The sequence below is a fragment of the Pituophis catenifer genome, unplaced genomic scaffold, assembly GCF_029215685.1.
Source record: "Pituophis catenifer annectens isolate HBS135680 unplaced genomic scaffold, rPitCat1.0.hap2 SCAF_1, whole genome shotgun sequence".
Taxonomy (NCBI): domain Eukaryota; kingdom Metazoa; phylum Chordata; class Lepidosauria; order Squamata; family Colubridae; genus Pituophis; species Pituophis catenifer.
Window position 1 is genome coordinate 279,671,799 of NW_027256881.1, and position 21,523 is coordinate 279,693,321.

Genomic DNA, 21,523 nt, shown 5'->3' on the forward strand with positions numbered 1-21,523 from the left:
AATCTCACCAGACTCAAGGTTGACTCAGCCTTCCATCCTTTCGTGGTAGGTAAAATGAGGACCCGGATTGTGGGGGCAATAAGCTGACTTTGTATAAAAAAGAACACCGCTGGGGGGGGGGGGCAAAAGCCCTACTAAGCAAGTATATACAAAAGCCTGAAAGTTATTGCTTAACGTATTGTAAGCCGCCCTGAGTCTCCAGAGAAGGGCGGCATATAAATCGAACCAATAAATAAATAAATATTAAAAATTAATTAGAAAAGCTACCTGGCACCTTTCCTAGCCGAGTTGTGAAACTGACTTGAGAAATTTGTCATTTACTACAATAAGTACTAACACCCAGAAGTATTAGAAGGGATTGAAAAAATACTGGTTAAAAAGAGTTGGCGAGGAAAGCTGGCATAAAACAGCCAGGGGCTCTGGAGTCCTCACTTTACCCCTCGACTCCGCCCAAATGCTGAAAAACAACGCCTTGTTGAGGTGGGGAACCGATGGAGCATCTCGTACTCAACAACCCATAAGGCAGTGTTTCTCAATCTTGGAAGCTTGAAGATGGGTGGACTTCAACTCCCAGAATCCCCCAGCCAGCAGCGCTGGCTGGGGGATTCTGGGAATTGAAGTCCACCCATCTTCAAGCTACCAAGGTTGAGAAACACTGCCATAAGGCGAATCCCTCTGACTCCGCGCGGAGAGGCGGCCTCGCACAATCTGCAGCCCCTCCCTCGCTTTCAGCTCCAGGTTTTTCAGACCCCCGAGAGATCCTCGGCGCTTTGGGACATCTTCCATCTCTTCCCGCGCAGTTTGGGAAATCAGAAGGGCGGCCGAGCCGGCCTCCTTGTAACTCTGGGAAACCGGGTCGCACGCAGGCCAGCGGCGCTTTGGGGCATCTTCCTTCTCCTCCCGCGCAGTTTGGGAAATCAGCCGAGGTTGTAGGAAAGCAGGTCGAGAGAAGGGCGGCCGAGCCGGCCTCCTTGTAACCCTGGAAAACCGGGTCGCACGCAGGCCAGCGGGGCGGTAAAGGGAAGGAGGACGAGAGGCTGAGCGCGAAGGGAGCGAGCGCCTTCGTTTCAGGTAGAAAAGAAAACAAGCCTCCGCTTGCTTGTTCGTTCAATTGGTACAGAAGGCTGCAGCGGCATCCACTCAACTCGCCCGAGGTTAAATTTAGACTTTGAATAACTTTATTGTCACTTTGAATGTGCGCTAATCGGCAGACATTAAAATGAAATTTCGTTGCATCCCAGCTCTGGAAGGGTCACCCCCTCCAATATACGCTACATAAACATGACGAAATGCAGACACAATTCTGCATATAGCCACATATACGGCACAGAGAATCAACCCAGTCTAGTTCGGATGCACAGATCTACTTGGCGAGATTAAAGCCCAGGTAAAGACACAATGGTGGCAAAAAAGGAGTTACGGAAAGGTGTTTTGAACGTTATGTACTACGTGACAACCTCCCCCCCCCCCCCACCGTCCTCTCTTGGAGCTACAACGTATGAGCTGCAACAATCCGGACCACAGCTACTTTGCTGCCATCTCGTGAGCCCCGATTTGGTTACCATCATCATCATCATCATCATCACCACCACCCGCTTAATCTTGTCCCTTACGTAATACGGCCTCACTGCCCTCTTTTGTAAATGTCAATGGAGATTCTCAGTCATCCACAGGTCAATGGTTGTCCCAAAAGTGGTTTTTCAAGAGGCAGCTGGACTTTCTGTTTTTTTTTTTTTCTTCGAAGACGTTTCGCTTCTCATCCAAGAAGCTTCTTCAGCTGTAGCTGGATTCCTTCCATTCCCCACCATCCATCCAGAGCTTGAAGAAGCTTCTTGGATGAGAAGCGAAACGTCTTCGAAGAAAAAATAGGAAGTCCAGCTGCCTCTTGGGAAAAAAAAGCACCTTTGGGACCCTCTTTTGTAGTTTTGTCAGACTATAAAATACATAAAAGGGGAAGGGGGGAATAGAATATTGCGCATGCGCCCAATTACTTCGAAGCATTGGACTTTTTTTTCCTGTCTCAGTCAAACCGGAGCCCTCCCCCCACCTCATTCCCCCACTTTGCTTTCCACCTATCACTGAACTACAAGCACATCACGTGCCTCCGCGATCACATGGGACGAGGTTCCATTTTGTGGCGTAGTTAACGCTCGACCTACCCAGTCGAGGCGAGGACGTCGTCGGGGGCGGTTGTCAACTCATCTTTGTCCGTTGACACCTGCACTTTTTTTTAAAAAAAAAAAACAAACAAACCCCGAGAACAGACGATCGTAAGTGCCTGTCTATTCAAATTTAATAGGCGATCTAGAAGAGCAGTTGCGGGGGCGGGGGAGAGAGAGACGGTTGCATTGTATAAGTCTGATTAAGTGGGAGAGGAGCTTTAAACGTACTTTGAACCGTCTGCGGTGTGCGTGTGTGAGTGATTACATTTCCTCTTAACAGAAAAAGCCAGGAGAGGTAACATTGGCCTGGAACATTGGGGTGCGGCGGCGCCGCCATTTCGTGAAAGCACTCAAAAGGGCTAGGATGGATGGGCGGTCGTGTGCAACTCGCATGCGCAGCTCTCCGTAACTTCGCGTTGGCTGCTTAGGCTGCCTGGAGAAAAGGCGGAACCGTGGTGGCGTTTTCCAGTTGGACGATGGGAGGCTGAACTCGGTGGCTGGTTGGAACGAGGGGCGGGGCGGGGCTGGCGGGGGCGGGGCGATGGGCCCTGCGTGGGTTCTGCCTTCCCTGATGTCAGACTGCGGCAACCGAGGGCGGAGGAGGTACTGCGGCAATGAATCGAGCCGGCGTTGCCAGCAGCTGCTGCTGCTGAACCTTTTGGGCGGCGGCCATCTTTTTTTTTTTCTTTTTTTTGACTGCCGACTTGAATTTTTACGTTAATTTTTTTTCTTTTAATTTTTTCCCTTCTGCAGCTACTCTAAAACGGTACCATGAGTGGTTGTCGTGTATTCATCGGAAGGCTAAATCCAGCCGCCAGAGAGAAGGATGTGGAGAGATTCTTCAAGGGATATGGACGCATCCGAGACATTGATTTGAAGAGAGGTTTTGGATTTGTGGTAAGCGGTAAAAATAATAATAATAATAATAATAATAATAATAATAATAATAGTGCTTCGTTCAAGCAGCACTTAGTAGCGATGAGAGTGATTACTTCCTATGGGGAAAAGGAGCTAAGGTGGTTTTGGTAGCGACTTCAGACCCGTCAGTCTTTTTAAGTATGTAAGAATGATCTTTGCAGTGGCAATACACTTTGTAATATGTAGAACTGATAGTAAGTAAAAAAAAAAGTTACAATGCATTATATATATATATATATATAATATAATAAAGTTAGAATAAATTAATGATTTTCCTCACAAAGGGAGTTGGGATTTGGAATAAATTCAATGGACCAAAACACAAATGAAGCGGCTGCTGTTCTGTGCCTTTAAGAAACTTGAAACTAACCAGAGATGGCATTCAGTAAATCACCGATACGCTATTTTGTTATTTAACAGGAGTTTGAAGATCCCAGAGATGCTGATGATGCAGTCTATGAATTGGATGGAAAAGAACTCTGCAGTGAAAGGTAACATTTCATAACCCTTTGATTGCATTTGGATACTTTGTACATGTTTTATTGTATGCTTGACAATAGCAGTGCTAAAACACATTTATTCGACCAGTATGTTCAGGTTGGCCTACTTTGTCTGAAACTGGAAGGAGTCATAATTAGTATTCTCCTATTAATGTCACGTAGATGGAATGGACTGTTGTATTATAAATAGATGTAATTATTTTGCTTTCTAGAGTTACAATTGAACATGCTAGAGCCCGCTCTAGAGGTGGAAGAGGTAGAGGGCGTTATTCTGATCGTTTTAGCAGCCGCCGTCCACGAAATGACAGAAGGTAAATACTATGCAAGGAACACAGGTGATGCTCAGTTTAACTTTCTGTAGGCATAACTAATGAACTGAACATTTTGTTTTTGCTAGAAATGCACCACCTGTAAGAACAGAAAATCGTCTCATTGTAGAAAATTTGTCTTCTCGAGTCAGCTGGCAGGTTTGTTAAACATGATTATCTTAGACTTCGTTTAATGGGTATGTAATATATAAATTTTTTATTAAAGACTAATTTTTATCTTAAATTTAAAAAAAAATTTCAAAATTATTAATGTTTAAATGCATTGTTCAAAAGTAGTTTAATAGTGTTTTAATGTAATTTTACCTTGTTTTAAAAATCCATTTTAACCACTTTAAAAATCCATTTTATTTGCCAGCCTATCTGTGTCGTTGGCCTTATGACGAGGAGTGCCTGTGGGTTATCCTAATCGTTCTGTCTTGGTCACTCTTGGTTGGGCCTGGTTGACTTTTCCAGTCAGCTCCTCCAGTGTATCAGTTGGCCACCTCTAGATCTGTGTTTGCCGGTCTAGACGTAATCGATGCACTTCCTTAAAGTGCCGGGTTGCAGCGATCCCCGAAAGTTAACGAGATCTGATTCCTAAGTTGAGAACTGTACCTCCTCTAACGCTTCGAAATAAGAGATCGTGATCGAGAGATTTGAAAGATACGAATTAGGTGGTCCTTGGAATCCTGATCGCAGTAAAGTGATCCTTGGTGTAACTTCACAAGATTAGAGAATGTCTGGATCCGACAGTAGTCTGCTAATAGGGAGGGCTGTGCGATTAAAGGCTTCCATCGACTGGGTAGTTCTCTTCAAATGGTTGGCGAAGAGCCAGTCGGGCATGTACCGTGGTGGTATCTTCGATCGCTTAATGCAGTTTGCTGCTTGGCTAGCCTAGGGAAATGTTAATGAAGGTAAAGTAAACTATATTTTTAATGACATATGGGGCACAAAATAACTGGTTTTTGTTTTGTAAATGTGCTGTTTAGTTGTAAGACATTTCAGAATGCTTTCATACAAGTAAACTGTCTTGCATTCAGTTGTGTAAAATGTATAAACAAATAACTTTTAGATTTGAGCATTTTGCTTAAAGCAATATGCTGTTTTCATTTATTTCGTGCCCTGATATATTGTATCAAATACGGAATTATCTACAAGTGTGGCATCTGCCACGTTTTAATTGTTAACATCTTTTTTTGCAGTAGTAATTTTTATTAATTGATAAACATTGTCTACCTCCTTTATCTAACATATTTAATCTTGTGATAGGATCTCAAAGACTTCATGAGACAAGCTGGGGAAGTAACATTTGCAGATGCACACAGGCCCAAATTAAATGAAGGGTAAGTATTTTGGAACCATTGTAATATATTGCAAAAGATAACTTGGGAGAAGGAATCTCCAAAGTAGATATTTTGGGGAAGTTTAAGTGTTGATAGTTTAATTTATAAGCTGTATTTCTTTTTTTAATTAGGGTGGTTGAGTTTGCCTCTTATAGTGATTTAAAGAATGCCATTGAAAAACTTTCTGGCAAGGAAATCAATGGAAGGAAAATCAAACTAATCGAGGGCAGCAAAAGGCACAGGTAAGAACTCAGCTAAGATATGCTTGTGTATACACAATTGTGGTCAGTATAAACCTAACCTAACATGGATATTTATCTTTTTTAGTAGGTCTAGAAGCAGGTCTCGCTCCCGTAGCAGGAGTTCTTCAAGATCCCGTAGCCGTTCTCGATCAAGAAGCCGCAAGTCTTACACCAGATCCAGGAGCAGGAGCCGTAGCAAATCAAAATCAGTTAGTCGATCTCCTGCCCCTGAAAAGAGTCAGAAACGTACTTCTTCCAGTAGATCAAAGTCTCCTGCTTCTGTGGATCGCCAGAGATCACGCTCAAGGTCAAGATCTGTAGATAGTGGCAACTGAATTGTTGCCTTTGAACTTTTAAAACCATACTTGCTAATAGTTGTGGTAAGTATGTGACTTTTGGGAAAGAAGGACTGAACCAGGGGAGGGGAGGGTTGTAACAACTTTGTAAATGTGGACCATCAGAAAGTTACTGAACTAATTGTATTCTCTTTTTGATAATCTTTTTCTTGCTCACTTCATTAAATCAGAAGTGTGTAGCTTAATGTATATTGCTAGAGTTCTTTGAAGAAACTAATTTTTTTGTATTTAAAAAAAATTCTAATTCTGAACATTTTCTCAATATACTCTTAGTAATTGAAATTTGGGATGTTAAATGTTTTAAATTGGTTAATTGAGCTTTACACCAGCTGTAAATAAAGCTTTATTTCAGGTTTTGGGAATGATTCCCAAATATTTGTTTGCTGCCTTGGCCATATTTCCAAACATACTGGTCAAAACTCATAATAAAACTTTTTTTAAAAAAAAATCTGTGTTTTTCTTTCAAAGCTGGGAGAACTCCATTTTACATGGGTTTGCACTTAGATGTAGTGCATTCTACAATTTCTACTTAATATTTGATACTTGGCATAGTACTTTGCAGGTAATAAAAGGTTCATGAAGTAATGGTATAAAATTGTCAACATAATAGATGTAACTGAGATGCCATCTTGGCTTACTACAGCCAGCCCTGAGTGAAGATAAGGAATCCTTAGGTAAATGGTATTTTACTGTAACTAATTACATGGAATACTTGGAAATGAAAATAGAACTGTCATGGCTAGGATAAAGCTGTTTAGGTAATTTTAAGTGCTCTGATGTGAAATGAAGGTCATAGGTCATTTCAATTGAGCCAAGTGACACAGTTGTGCGAGTAGTTTGAATTTAATACGGCACAGTTTAATAAGTCAGCAGTTTGCTAACCTAGCTTCTGATTTAATATGCTCTGAATATAGATCCAGTGAGAAATAAAGCACTTGTGCCAAGCTTTTTCAATACTGATATTCATGTAATAAAAGTAGTTGGCCAAGCTTGTACTAAATTGTACTATTTTACAGGGGTCAAAAGTATGATAACGACCATATTCTATCTTTCAACTAGTTTTACATATTGGAAGCCCCACCCCCAGTCAAAGAGTCCTTAATGCAAAGCCCACCTTTTCCAAAGGACACTATTTTACAATGTATTTTTTACCTTTTATGGTAAGAGTAAAGAAATGTGATTTGTCTTCTTTTACTTTAGTACATTGCAAGGCATGTGCAATCGGTGGTAGAGTCCTTTATCTTTTTTGGGTCTGGGTCTGATTGCATTATTAAAGGTGATACTGCTATTGGTTCAATCATGCCTGATTCAGCAATTCTATGGACCAAGTTCTTCACATTCTCTGATTTTGTACAGCTTTCAGTTTATGCTCTGGCTGGTGTTATCTTTGATGGTGTCTAGTTATTCCTGCTTTTCCCAAGCGATTTTGATTTCATGATGAGATGGCTGAGGCAGAATTTTGTGATTTTGCCTTCCACCAAGTTTTGCATGTTCCAGTAATTGTCAAGAAAAGACAGCATTTTGAAGATGACAAAGCTGTTATAAACAAAGTTCTTAAAACTAAACAGCTTAATCGCATTACAACTTTCCTCCAAATGAACTTTTCACTGGCATTTGAACAATTTTGCAACAATCAAAGCACAAATCCAGAAGTAAGCTTTTTAATGGTGATTTTCAGCGATTGCCTACCAGTGTTTCCATTTGGGCTGGGTTATGTTTCAGTGATGTAGCGTAGATTTTTATTAAGAGTATTTTAAAAATTTGCCTAACCGTAAATTAATGGAGCAATATGAGCTTGCAAATAAATAGAAAAAGGAAGTACAGAATTCTTCGCCTACCTGGTAGCTCAACATTTCAGTTGAGTGCAATGAAGCATAAATAAAGAGGGCAGCTGCTGCTTGGATCAGTTATTACGTTAACTATTGTGTTAAGATGCAAATGGAAGGTGGCAGCCAGAAAAAGAAATGGCTAACTGTAGGCAGGCTCCATAACAATTGGGCTCACCCTCTATTTTTATGATTTGTAAGATGTTTTAGACATTTAGTGCATTGGCCCAGCCGATTGCAATATATCCAGTGAACCAACTATGGTATATGAGCAGAGTTAACCTGCTGTGAGTCTGTCTCTTGGCAATACGTAATGCTTTAGGATTTATGTCCTGATAGTTCTTACTTGGGCTGGCTACATGCTCTCTGCTTAGTCCCAAAGGTGCTCTCCTCCCCCCCCACCTTTCAAGAGGGAACTGGATTTTCTGGTTTTGCTTTGAAGACGTTTCCCTTCTCATCCAAGAAGCTGCTTTAACTCTTTAACATCTTCAAAGAAAAACTGGAAAGTCCAATTGCCTCTTGGGGGGGGGACCGGGGGGGGGGAGCAACTTTGGGACAACCATGACCTGGATGACAGACTCTCCATAGACGCTTTCTGCTTAGATAAAAAGGTCAGATACAGCCACGAGCCATTTAATATTTAATATATACGGGTGGATACTGAGGTATCCTATCCCGACGTATAAAAACCAGAATGGGAAGCAACAGTGGAGGATTCGCTACGATTATAAATGGCACAGGACAAACCTTGGCTGGGCTGTCCCGGAAAATCAATCCGTCGCGGTCGTGAGGTCCTTGGAACAAGAGTTTTAGGCACTATCCTCCGGTCTGCTGAGTAAAAGTACAGTATTGGCATTGGCGACAACTTTTCAGGTTAAAACTTAACAGGTCGGAGCCGAGCAAATTTGAGCGGCTCCTAGAAAGCAAAAAAAGAGCCGGCTGCCATCTAGTGGTCGACTGGTTATTTGCTACCCAGACCTAATCGCCCTAAAGATTAAAAGGACACCCATTTTCACGGGACGGGAAACCGAATTCTCTCCCCCTCTCTCTCTCTTTTTGAAGATCGGGGACTTTCTTGCTCTGTATATGCCTCTGCTATGGATGGCTTAAGAAGCTGTGTCGTGTAAATAGCGAGGAAAAAAAGGTTCAAGGTGAACGAGAAGCCGGTCCTCGAGGTAAAGGACAAGGTTGTACTTGCACGCTTTCGGTCCATCTCGCCTCGCCTTTTGCGGCTCTGTTTTGCAGAAACAGGGTGGGGTCATTTTTGGTATCGGTACAGCCCAGTCCCTTAAAGCTTTTTCCTGCCATACCTTGAAGCCTCCTAACCTGTTTGATCTCAGCCTAACTTATCCTTAGTGGGCATCCAGGGGTGGGTTCTAAAATTTTTTACTACTGGTTCTGTGGGCGTGGCTTGATGGTCATGTGACAATTATTTAGGATAACTGTCTATATATAAAATAATCATATCATCACCACTACCAACTCGGTGGAACGGGGCTGAACCAGAGGAATCCACCACTGTGGGCATCCCCGCTGACCTTGGCTGATCTCGGAAGTTACGCAATCGGCCTTGGTTAACATTTGGATGGAATTCCACCAGTGAGAACATCAAGGCTACAGGCTAGGCTTGAAGGAAGACAATGGCAAATAGACCCCAAAGTCATTGCAGAGCCTGGCTGGAAAGGCACTCTGAGCTAGCTGCAAAAATCCGGACGACCCAGCGAAAATGGAACAAAAAAGTTCTTTGCAAATCGAGAACCCGGATGTGGCGATATCCAGAAAAGAGACTTCACTCTTTTTTGTTGTTGTTGTTTACATCATAATAGCAAGCAGGTAAAACAGGTAGAGCACCATATTATATACGATCAATGCACAACCCGGAAATCTTCCACAGAGTGATGATGCAGATGAAATCTGAAAGGTGGATGGAGAGGAATAATTAGAGTTGGCTGGTTAATTGATCAAGTTGATATTTCTAGGACATTATTGCCCAGACTCTAAAAACAGAGGCTCTCACCCACTTTGAAGAGATTTCCTGGGCTAAGCCCTAGAATAGGAAGTATTCCAGTTTGGATTACATTATTATTAGTGCAGTATTGCAGGCTACTTCTGCTGATCACCTGGCTGCCAGCAGTTTGGCAGATCGAATCTCACCAGGCTCAAGGTTGACTCAGCCTTCCATCCTTCCGAGGTCGGTAAAATGAGGACCCAGATTGTTGGGGACAATATGCTGACTCTGTAAACCGCTTAGAGAGGGCTGTAAAGCACTGTGAAGTGGTATATAAGTAAGTGCTATTGCTATTATAGAACTGAAATAACTAGCAGTGTTATTGTTCCTTTGAGTATGTGCAAATTGGCATTTACAAGAAGCTCTTGCCCAGTAATAGAAACTTGACATGTATTTATTATTTATTTATTTATTAAATGTATTTATATGCCGCCATTCTCCCAAAGGACTCAGGGCGGCGAATACAAGTTAAGAAACAAGTACAATAAAATCATAATTTAATCCAAATAATTAATTAGTAGTAAATAATAAAGCCTGGAATCAGTCTCAGCCTATTTGTTTGAAAAGCCAAGTCTTCAAGTCCCGACGGAAGGAGCGGAGATCAGGAGCCGTCCGGAGCTCAGTAGGCAATTCATTCCAGAGGGTGGGAGCACCCACAGAGAACGCCCATTGCACATTTGGCAGATGTGCAACAGTATTCAGTATGAAGGTGAAGCAATACAAATACAGATAGTCTTCGACTTACAACAGTTCATTTAGTGACCATTCAAGGTTACAACAGCATTGAAAAAGTGACTTATGACCGTTTTTCATATTTACAACCATTGCAGCATCCCCATGTCATGTGATCAAAATTCAGGTGCTTGGCAATTGAGTCATATTTGTGATAGTTGCAGTGTCCCATGGTCATGTGATCACTTTTTGCCACCTTCTGACAAGCAAAGTCAATGGGAAGCCAGATTCACTTAACAACCATGTTACTAACTTAATTTACTTAACAACTGTGTTAAGTAACACAGTGGTTTACTTAACTGTGGCAAAAAAGGTTGCAAAATGGGACAAAATCCACTTAACAAATGTCCCACTTAGCAACAGAAATTTGGAGCTCTTGTGGTTTGTTGAGGATTATCTCTAGGCACTACAAATAGGTGCATATTGCATTTTTGCTTTCCATGTATTTATGTAGATGATTTAGATTCCACCTTTAATGAGTTTCTAAGATTACCACATTTTCTCATGAAATTTATTTCCCCTCCCAGCACTTGTCTTCCATAGGATGATACTGCAGGAGTCTTGGCCAAAATGTGTTTTTCCATTAAAACCTATGGTATGGAAGCAGGGTGATCTTTGGCTCCTCCTAGGAGCAGGAAGGATGATAATCAGTGGTGGTCCCTGGCCTGGCCAGCGACTAAGGTCCACACATCTTCAAAAAATAGAAAAGTACTGGTTTAGGGCAGTTTAATGTAAGGTAAGTCATTTTTCTTGGCAAAAATATGGAAGTCTCTTCAAATATGAAATCTCTTCAAATGACTTGTCATTGTTGTCTTTTAGGGGTTTCCAATCTTGTCTATATTTTGGAATTTTGTGGAATTATCTTAATAGATGTTGATTAAAACAACACCCTTTAAAGCAATAGCCAAAATGGATTTTGTTGAGAAGCTTTGAAATTCTTATACTGTACTTTTTTAAAAGGAGCAAAACATACAAAAATAGTTGCAAAGTTGGGATAAACAAAGGAAAAGCAGATCAGAGATAAACTGATAAACAGAGATAAGTGATTATATCACTTGTGCTATTCTTAAGAAACTGTTCTTTCATCAAGGCACAATAGGGTAACATACTTAGTGTTAAGTTGTCCATCCAATTGTCTAAAACTGTGGTCTCCACATACTTTATGATCTGTAGAATGAAAACATATACAAAGAAGTAAAGCTATTTAATGTATGAGGATATGTGTACTTCCCAATAATAATGTTGACCTACCTTTGATGCAGAGTTCAGCAAAACACAGACAAATGATTAACATTGACTAACAGGATGACTCACTTTCTTCAACATCCATTGTTAAGATAGAAGGAATTTGTTATTAGAAGAACCACATTTATTGAAATAATCATTGGGCATCTGTTTTAGAAGAAAGGAGGCCTGCTTTAGAAGAAAGAAAGACCCTGAACAATGGAAAAGCAAAGATTTTCATAGAAGTTGAGAGCTAAAAGGTGGGAAATTCTAGGGATCTGATTGGCTGGCCAGTTTGAGAAAGCTAGTTAAGTCCTTTATCAGTGTACTTGGAAGGAATTGTTAGGCAAAATGGGCCTTTTAGGAGAATAGCAGCAGAGCTGGGGAAGCCCCTTGGAGATGAAATATTGAGAAGAAAATGGAAGGCTGGGGTTTCTCGAGGTTGCAATTTCTCTATAATGGTTGCCCTTGGGCCGTGCTGGGAGTTGGTGAGGGCTGCTTCTCTTTTTTGGTCTAGATAGGATTGCAGGCAGCTTTGTCTGGGACTGGGAAGGGATTAGTTTGGGTCTGATGGGATTAGGCAAATCTTATTCATATGCAAAAGATGGCGTGCTGGGGGGGGGATTTTCTTTCTTTATTAGGTTTATTTATTCTCATTACAAAATGGTCTAGTGCAGTATTTCTCCGCCTCAGCAGTTTTAAGATGTGTGGACTTCAACTCCCAGAATTCTCTAGCTTGCTATATTGGAAGGTTGCTTACTCATTCAGTCATGAAGACGATGAAACAGTGATCTGTTACTTATGATTTTGCTTTTATGTCATTCAAGCAATATAACAAACTCCCTACAGATTTTAAAGGAAACAATGATACGTGCTTTTAGTCTTTCTGTTCCCTATTTTTCTGTGGATCAAGTTACAGTGTAAAAGCAAAAACTAAAACCAAAACAATAAAGGCAGCTATGGAGCAATATTGGGCCAATGTAGACAGAAATTGTAATGGAGCACTAGATAGGAAGGCTACCTCATTTCTTTTTGCTTAACCACAAAATCATTTCTGCAAATTGATTTTGCAGCGAGACACAATTCCATACACACACACACACACACACACACACGAAAGTTAGCACCCACCCCTCTCCTAGAAGAATGAAATATTCTAGGAAATATTAAAAAGGCAGAATATTATATTTCCCTGGATGAGAAAAGGAGAAGCATGTTTTTAAAGACAAAGGGCAGCTCCCTGCCCCCAGCAGATATTTGGCCCATTGAGCAGGACTGGGCCAGCCTATCTATAAGACAATTAAACCTTCAGCTCCAGGGTAATGGGATTAAGACATGACCCCTCAGGACATAATAGGATTATCCTTCTACCCATCTAGCAGCAGGGCTCATTGCATTGCAAAATCACCTGGGAACATTACATCACCCAGCAAGGTTCAACCAAACTTATCTCAGACAACCTCAGCTATGACCCCTGAGAGTCTGACAACCAATAGAATACATTTCTTGCACAGGAACAGGAAGCTAAAGGGCAAGGTCCAAGAGAGGGTATAAATACCTCTCTCTCTCTCTCTTCCATTTACAGATTTACAGATTAACAGAGTTGGAAGGGACCTTGTAGGTCATCTAATCCAACCCCACGCCCAAGCAAGAGACCCTACACCATTGGACTGACAAATGGCAGTCCAATCTCTTCTTGAAAGTCTCAAGTGGTGAAGCTCCCACAACTTCTGAAGGCAAACTGTTCCACTGGTTGATTGTTCTCACTGTCAGAAAATTTCTCCTATTTCCAGGTTAAATCTCTCCTTGTTCAGTTTCTGTAGGCAGCTGAAATTTGCATTTCCAGTACTTCTGAAGTCATTGAGTTATTCCTTGCCTGGTCTATAGGTGCTTTAGAAAATAGCTTGACCCCTTCCTCTTTGTGGCAGCCCCTCAAATATTGGAAGACTGCTATCATGTCTCCCCTGATCCTTCTCTTCACTAGACTAGCCATGCCCAGTGCCTGTAACCATTCTTCATATGTTTTAGTCTTCAGTCCCCTAATCATCCTGGTTGCTCTTTTCTGCACTTTTTCTAGAGTCTCAACATCTTTTTGTTGAGTGTGGTGACCAAAACTGGATGCAGTACTCTAGGTGTGGTCTTACTAAGGCTTTATAGAGTGGTATTAGTACCTCACTTGATCTTGATTGTATCCCTCTGTTAATGCAATTTAGGATTGCATTGGCTCTTTTGGCTGCCGCTGCACACTGCTGGCTCATATTTAGCTGGTTGTCCACTAAGACTCCAAGATCTCTCTCACAGTTACTGCTATTAAGCCTGGTTTCACCCAGTCTATATATGTGTATTTTTGGTTTTTCTTGCCAAAGTGTAGGACTTTACTTTTCTCTACATTGAATTTCATTTTGTTAGATAGGGGTCAGCTGCCTAGGACTTCAAACCCATGTGGCCCTGTCCATCAATAAACCATCTTTCCAATCAGCTTCCATTTTTCCAGTGTTTTTCTCCCATCTTGGAACTGAACCAGATGGATATTTCTTCCAACAATAGAATAGAATTCTTTATTGGCCAAGTATGATTGGACACACAAGGAATTTGTCTTCGGTGCATATGATCTCATTGTACATAAAAGCTATAAGTGGTAAATCATGATCATAGTCATCATAAAAATACATTCATAATATAAGCTACAACACTTAGTGATAGTCATAGGATACTAAATAAGCAATCAACATACTAGGAAACTAAAAACAATACAGGTGAAACTCGAAAAATTAGAATATTGTGCAAAAGTTCATTTATTTCAGTAATGCAACTTAAAAAGTGAAACTAATATATGAGATAGACTCATTACATGCAAAGCGAGATAGTTCAAGCCTTGATTTGTCATAATTTTGATGATTATGGCTTACAGCTCATGAAAACCCCAAATTCACAATCTCAGAAAATTAGAATATTGTGAAAAGGTTCAATATTCTAGGCTCAAAGTGTCCCACTCTAATCAGCTAAGTAAGCCATAACACCTGCAAAGGGTTCCTGAGCCTTTAAATGGTCTCTCAGTCTGGTTCAGTAGGAATCACAATCATGGGAAAGACTGCTGACCTGACAGTAATGCAGAAAACCATCATTGACACCCTCCATAAGGAGGGAAAGCCTCAAAAGGTAATTGCAAAAGAAGTTGGATGTTCCCAAAGTGCTGTATCAAAGCACATTAATAGAAAGTTATGTGGAAGGGAAAAGTGTGGAAAAAAAAGGTGCACAAGCAGCAGGGATGCCTGCAGCCTGGAGAGGATTGTCAGGAAAAGGCCATTCAAAAGTGTTGGGGACTTTCACAAGGAGTGGACTGAGGCTGGAGTCAGTGCATCAAGAGTCACCATACACAGACGGATCTTGGACATGGGCTTCAAATGTCGTATTCCTCTTGTCACGCTGCTCCTGAAGAACAAACAATGTCAGAAGCATCTTACCTGGGCTAAAGACAAAAAGAACTGGTCTGTTGCTCCGTGGTCCAAAGTCCTCTTTTCTGATGAGAGCAACTTTTGCTTCTCATTTGGAAACCAAGGACCCAGAGTCTGGAGGAAGAATGGAGAGGCACACACTGCAAGATGCTTGAAGTCCAGTGTGAAGTTTCCACAGTCTGTGTTGATTTGGGGAGCCGGTGTTGGTCCACTGTGCTTCATTAAGTCCAGGGTCAACACAGCCGTCTACTAGGAGATTTTGGAGCACTTCATGCTTCCTTCTGCAGACGAGCTTTATGGGGATGCTGACTTCATTTTCCAGCAGGACTTGGCAGCTGCCCACATTGCCAAAAGTACCAAAACCTGGTTCAATGACCATGGGATTACTGTGCTTGATTGGCCAGCAAACTCGCCTGACCTGAACCCCATAAAGAATCTATGGGGCATTGCCAAGAGAAAGATGAGAGACATGAGACCGAACAATGCAGAAGAGCTGAAGGCCACTATTGAAGCATCCTAGTCTTCCATAACTCCTCTGCAGTGCCACAGGCTGATAGCATCCATGCCACGCCAATTGAGGCAGTAATTGATGCAAAAGGGGCCCAAACCAAGTACTGAGTACATATACATGCTTATACTTTTCAGAGATCCGATATTGTTTTATGTACAATCCTTGTTTTATTGATTTCATGTAATATTCTAATTTTCTGAGATTGTGAATTTGGGGTTTTCATGAGTTGTAAGCCATAATCATCAAAATTATGACAAATCAAGGCTTAAACTATTTCGCTTTGCATGTAATGAGTCTATCTCATATATTAGTTTCACCTTTTAAGTTGCATTACTGAAATAAATGAACTTTTGCACGATATTCTAATTTTTTGAGTTTCACCTGTAAAAATCATAAAGATACAAGCAACAAAATTATAGTCATAAGATAGGTAATAGGAAAGATGAGAAGAATAATAGTAATACAGCCTTACTAAATTGTTTGACAGGGTTGTGGAAATTAGTTGTTTAGCAGAATGATGGCATGGGGGAAAACTGTTCTTGTATCTAGTTGTTCTGGTGTGCAATGCCCTATGACATCATCTTAAGGGTAGAAGTTGAAACAGTTTATGTCCAGGATGTGAGGGGTCTGTAGATATTTTCACAGTGCTCTTTCTGGCTCATACAGTATACAGGTCCTCAATGGAAGGAGGCTGGTAGCAATTGTTTTTTCTGCAGTTCTAACTATCAGTTGAAGTCTGTGTCTGTCTTGCTTTGTTGCAGTGCCAAACCAGACAATTATAGAGGTGCAGATGACAGACTCAATAATTCCTCTGTAGAATATACATATACCATATTTTTCAGAGTATAAGACGCACCGTAGTATATACCTTTTTTGGTGAGGAAAAGAAGAAAAAGAAATCTCCCTCTGCCTCTGAGCAATTTTACCTCATTGCAAACAGCAAACAACCTGCTTTACTTTCATTTTTCGTTTTCAGCATAGCTTGATTAGCACAAGGAAAAAAAAATCTGCTCCAGAATTTACCTCTTTGCAGCAAGCAGCAGAGCCCTGCACAAAACAGCTGAGAGTTGGAAGGCCGATCCAATCAACTTGTGCTAATTAGGATGTGCTGAAACTTGAAAGGAGCTGTTTTTTCTTGCTGTTTGCTTGCAAGGAGGTAACTGCTGCAAGGCACAGGCCAAAGGGTGGGGGCCAGTGGGTGGGCAGGGCTACATTCGGTGTATAAGACGCACCTAAATTTTCACTCCATTTTAGGGGGGAAAAAGGTGCGTCTTGTACTCCAAAAATTACGGTATATATTTTCTCTTCCTCCCTCCCTTCACCCACTCCCTCTCTCTCTCTTCAAATGAGAGAAAGCAGGTTCCAAATTGTTAAGCAACATGAGTTGTCAAAATAAACCAAAGTTAATGTAAATTACCCGTGTCTTGGTTCTCAGCCCCTATAACTCTGTTCTTATCAGAAACTTGTCCTACAGATGTGAGCAAATGCTTATTTTACTTATGTCAGAAGCTTCACATCAGATTATTGTTAAAGCCAGCAGCAGGCCCATTTATTTTTTCCATTCCTGAAATTAGACTCAGTGCCAGGACTAACACGGTTTAGTTCTGTGTGATGTTTTCACTGATGGAATTTATCAGACAGCTTGTGTTATAATGGCTATATAAACTGGAAAAAAAAATCTTGCTATTTGACTTCTTTCATACTTTATGATAGCATATAAGATTCAGAGATGGGACAGTAAATAAGAGAGATCCAGCATCTTGGGAGTGAAGACCATCTTCAGAAACAGAAAGCAGAGTTGTGCCTTTGGGCCTTCAGACTTGGAAGATTGCTGGCAGCGTCTATGTTGGAAATTGTTCCATCTGCATCACTTTATATTGGGTGGCATTTAAATGCCTAAGCATTTGGCATACAATTGTTTTTTCAGAAATGACCAGTCTGTTCTCATAGTCACAACTTTTACATGTGCAAGTTGTTTCTTTTCATCAAGATAAGTTAAAAAGAGGAACAAAGCTTTTATCCTAGCCATTTAAAGATTATAGAGAAATTTATGATGCCTCGTGAGAGCTAAATCGTGGTATAAGGGGATAGTGGGAGTCGTACTTTAGCTTGCTGGGAGATTGCATATTGGAGACAACTGCTCTCAGGAGTCACTAAAGAAAAGATGACAGGGAAAAGAGGGGGAAAAAACAATAATAATGCAGCTGTTGTTTCAGAGTGGGAAAATTCCCTGGGGCAGGGATTATGTTATGATCACCAATCATGCTATGTTATTTCCTTAACTATGTTTTCCAAGTAAGTCACAACTGGCTGGCCTTGTCTTAAGATAGACCGAGCTGTGTGGTCTATTTAAATGTAGTGACTCTGGAATGTGTACAACAATTACTACAACAGCATATAACCCATGATGCCCTGGCTAAAACAACACACACACACACACACACACACACATGCATATAAGCAGTGCTCACCCAAACCCAAATGCCTGTGGAAATGGAGCTTTATGAAAGGCTAATCAGGTTAGATTGTAGGTTCAATCACTGTATAAACTCAGCCATAGAAGGGTTTGGATTGGTTAGAACAGGGGTGTCAAACTTACGGCCTGTGGGCCGGATGCGTCACGGGCTGGCCATGCCCACCCCCATTTTAGCAAAGGAGGAAAAAGTTGTGATACGTCACGTGACAAAAATGTGACACTGTGAGTTTGACACCCCTGGGTTAGAAGATATATACACACAGAGAAAGCTTTAATTGTGCAATATTTGCAGAAATCCCTCAATTTGAGAAAATATGAAAAGGTATACTAAATTGTCCTAGTGCATACATCAGAGGTGGGTTTCAGCAGGTTCTGACCAGTTCTGGAGAACTGGTAGCAGAAATTTTGAGTAGTTCAGAGAACCGGTAGTAAAAATTCTGATTGGCTCTGTCCCCATCTATCTCTGCCTCCCAAGTCCCAGCTGATTGGGAGGAAATGGGGATTTTACAGTATCCTGCCACTCCCACCAAACCATGCCACACCCACCAAGCCACACCCACAGAACCAGTAGTAAAAATTTTTGAAACCCACCACCGGCATACATGTCTTCTAGGTGACAGCACCTGGCTGACCTTGTCCTGAAAACTAAGCAGGATTGACCTAACTGGTCCTTCAGTGGGGAAACATCAGAAACTTTCATGGTCATTGATTAGAGTTGGAAATTCATACCATCATACAGTAAAATATAGCAAATTATTTCCATGTTGTTGAAGTAGTTCATCTGTTTGAAGGTCCCAGGAATTAAGGTCAGTCCAAAGAAGGTTTTGCTTTAGTTCACGCAAACAACAAACATAGTCAGGATGCCTCCTTGGTGCAAACGTCAATGACTTCAGAAGTATTGGTAATGCAAATATCAGCTGCCTACAGTTTTCTCCCAAAAGATAAAATAATAATTACATGGTTGCTCTATCTAAGCTTTTTCTGAGTGATATTTTCTCACTTACTAGAGAGAAAATATCCCCTTTAAAGAATCTCAGTGCATGATTACACTAAATGAAATAAATTCTGGTTATTTGGCAATAATAGTTCTTTATTCATTTCAATCCACTTGAATGCTTTTGAATGCTGAAAAGCAAATGTATTGACAGAACAAGGGACAGCTCTCTCCTTTTGATTTGCTGTGGAGATTGACATCTTTTGTGATGATACTTATGTCTTCCAAGTGTGAAAAGTATCCTACCTATTTGTTTCACAAATTTGTTTTATAGGAGGGCATCCATTGCAAATCCTGGATCAAAACGATTATCTCAGATTAGTTTTTGTCAGATTCATTTAAACAATGTCAGTCTTCAAGGGCTGGAACTCAGCAGCCAACAGATGGCAGTGCAGGACTATTTTTCCTTGGTTTTCAAGCACTTGAAGTTAGATATTCTTGTTTGTCCTTCCACCAACCAAATGTTTCATGGTAGCATTGACCTTTGAACCAGGCAGTTTCTGCTTCATAACTCACTCTTGGATATCACATAAGCCAGCTTGTTAACAGTTTTGATCAGTCCCACCCATTCATTTGCCTAGTATAATTTTGAACAATGGCAGTGATGTCACATTAAAATATCTTCTCCAACCAAACTCCCTACATATATATGTTCTTATGACTTCCAGAATCCCCAATATGACACCCAATTGGGACTTGCTGAATTATGAAAGATTCAAAAAGTGCACCCAACCCAACCCAAACATACATACATACATACATACATACATACATACATTCATTCATTCATTCATTCATTCATTCATTCATTCATTTATTTTTCATTTCATGTTCCTAGACTGCCCACCTCTCTCAAAGAGCTTATCTCTGGATCAACAATATAAGGAAGTATCTTAATGTAATAAATCTTTCCTTTATATGCTGTTTTATTCATTTAAATTAAATGGGTGTAAATAATTTGCCAAAATGATTATTTTAACTAAAAATATTTGCTGTTTTTAACCGGATTGCCTTCGGTTTGCCAATGATACCCAGTTACACATCTCATAGTCACTCATGCCTTGGTCACTACTGCAATGTGCTTTGCATGGGATTGCCCTTATTAAAATGCCTCAAAATTAGGCATTTTGAGACCTCCTCTTTCACATATATCTTGCATTATTTTTTGTTTTATTCTTGGTCTCTTTTCTGCCCACACAAAATTAGTAATACCCTTCTGCCATTCGTTCAAATTTCCATCTTTTTTCACCTTTAAAGCCATCCATGGCATGAGGCCAGGTTATTGACAGGACTGCCTCTCCCTGTCCTACCAGATCAAACAAAAAAATAATAAAATACAAACATCATTTTTTAAACAAAAATATGTTGAGACGTTGGAAAAAGTGGAGGGAAGAGCAACTGAGATGATTAAAGGCCTGGAGACTAAAACATATGAAGAACGGTTGCAGGATTTGGGTTTGGCCAATCTAGAGAAAAGAAGGACTGGAGGGACATGATAGCAGTATTCCAGTATTTGAAGGGCTGCCACAAAGGAGAGCAGGTCAACTTATTTTCCAAAGCACCAAAGATGCTTTGAGCACAAAGAAGGTAAGACAAGAAACAATGAATGGAAACTAATCAAGGAGAAAAGCAACCTCTGGAACTAAGGAGAAACTTCTTGAAAGTGAGGACAATTAACAGCTTGCCGTCAGAAGCTGTGGGTGTTTCATCACTGTTGGTTTTTAAGAAGAGACTGGACAGGACAGTCACCTGCCTGAAACCCTCCTGCTCGAGCAGGAGGTTGAACTAGAAGGCCAAGGTCTCTTCCAGCTCTATTCTGATTGATTGAAATACAGTGGGCACACTTCTTTCCTTTAAATGTCCCCATCTTTTCCTTGGAAGCCCCTGCCCTTGCCCTCTTTTCCTTGGAAGCCTCTGGCCCCTAGAGCATCCTTCCCCTTGAAAGCCCAACCTTTCCCCCAAACCTTGGGATAGGGTGAAATTGGAACTGAAACACAGTGCTGTGGGTTGCATCAAGGTTGTGGCACCAGGAATCTTTGTTTTTGTTCTGCATTTATCTTTTTAAATGCTACTTGGTTTATATAATCTTTGTGAGCAGCCCAGAGTTGTGATTCTAAGATGAAAGACCACACAAGTATAAATAACAGAACAGAACAGAACAGAACAGAACAGAACAGAACAGAACAGAACAGAACAGAACAGACAAGCAAGCAAAGCCCACTAATTTCATTCCCAGACACATATTTAAGACATGGGAAACGAGCAAATTTACTGAGACCAGAGTTTGAAGATGGCTAACATAAGGATGCTCTTGAGGTGGGCTCTAGTCCTGCCGATTGCTTATATATCACCACAGCAACAATATGGAAGGAATTTGTCAGAAGAGGAGATTGACTATTCTCCAAAGCACCTGAGGGCAGGACAAGAACTAACAGTTGGAAGCATAACAAAGAGATATCCTGTCTAGA

The 21,523-nt window shown here is 40.9% G+C and overlaps 1 protein-coding gene across 2 annotated transcripts; it reads left to right on the forward strand.

Annotated features, from left to right (window-relative positions):
• The first annotated feature begins 2,144 nt into the window (after nt 1-2,144).
• On the forward strand, nt 2,145-6,277 carry SRSF5 (serine and arginine rich splicing factor 5). Of its 2 annotated transcripts, XM_070939092.1 has the most exons (8): nt 2,151-2,270; nt 2,916-3,059; nt 3,501-3,571; nt 3,793-3,891; nt 3,978-4,047; nt 5,158-5,231; nt 5,363-5,473; nt 5,559-6,277. In XM_070939092.1, exons 2-8 carry the CDS (start codon nt 2,934-2,936, stop codon nt 5,806-5,808), a joined length of 801 nt encoding a protein of 266 aa, XP_070795193.1. In that variant the 5' UTR covers nt 2,151-2,270; nt 2,916-2,933; the 3' UTR covers nt 5,809-6,277. The 2 variants fall into 2 exon arrangements, with proteins under 2 accessions (XP_070795195.1, XP_070795193.1); XM_070939094.1 differs by lacking the exons at nt 5,363-5,473; nt 5,559-6,277 and having other exon boundaries at nt 2,145-2,270; nt 4,265-5,175.
• The last annotated feature ends 15,246 nt before the right edge of the window (nt 6,278-21,523 follow it).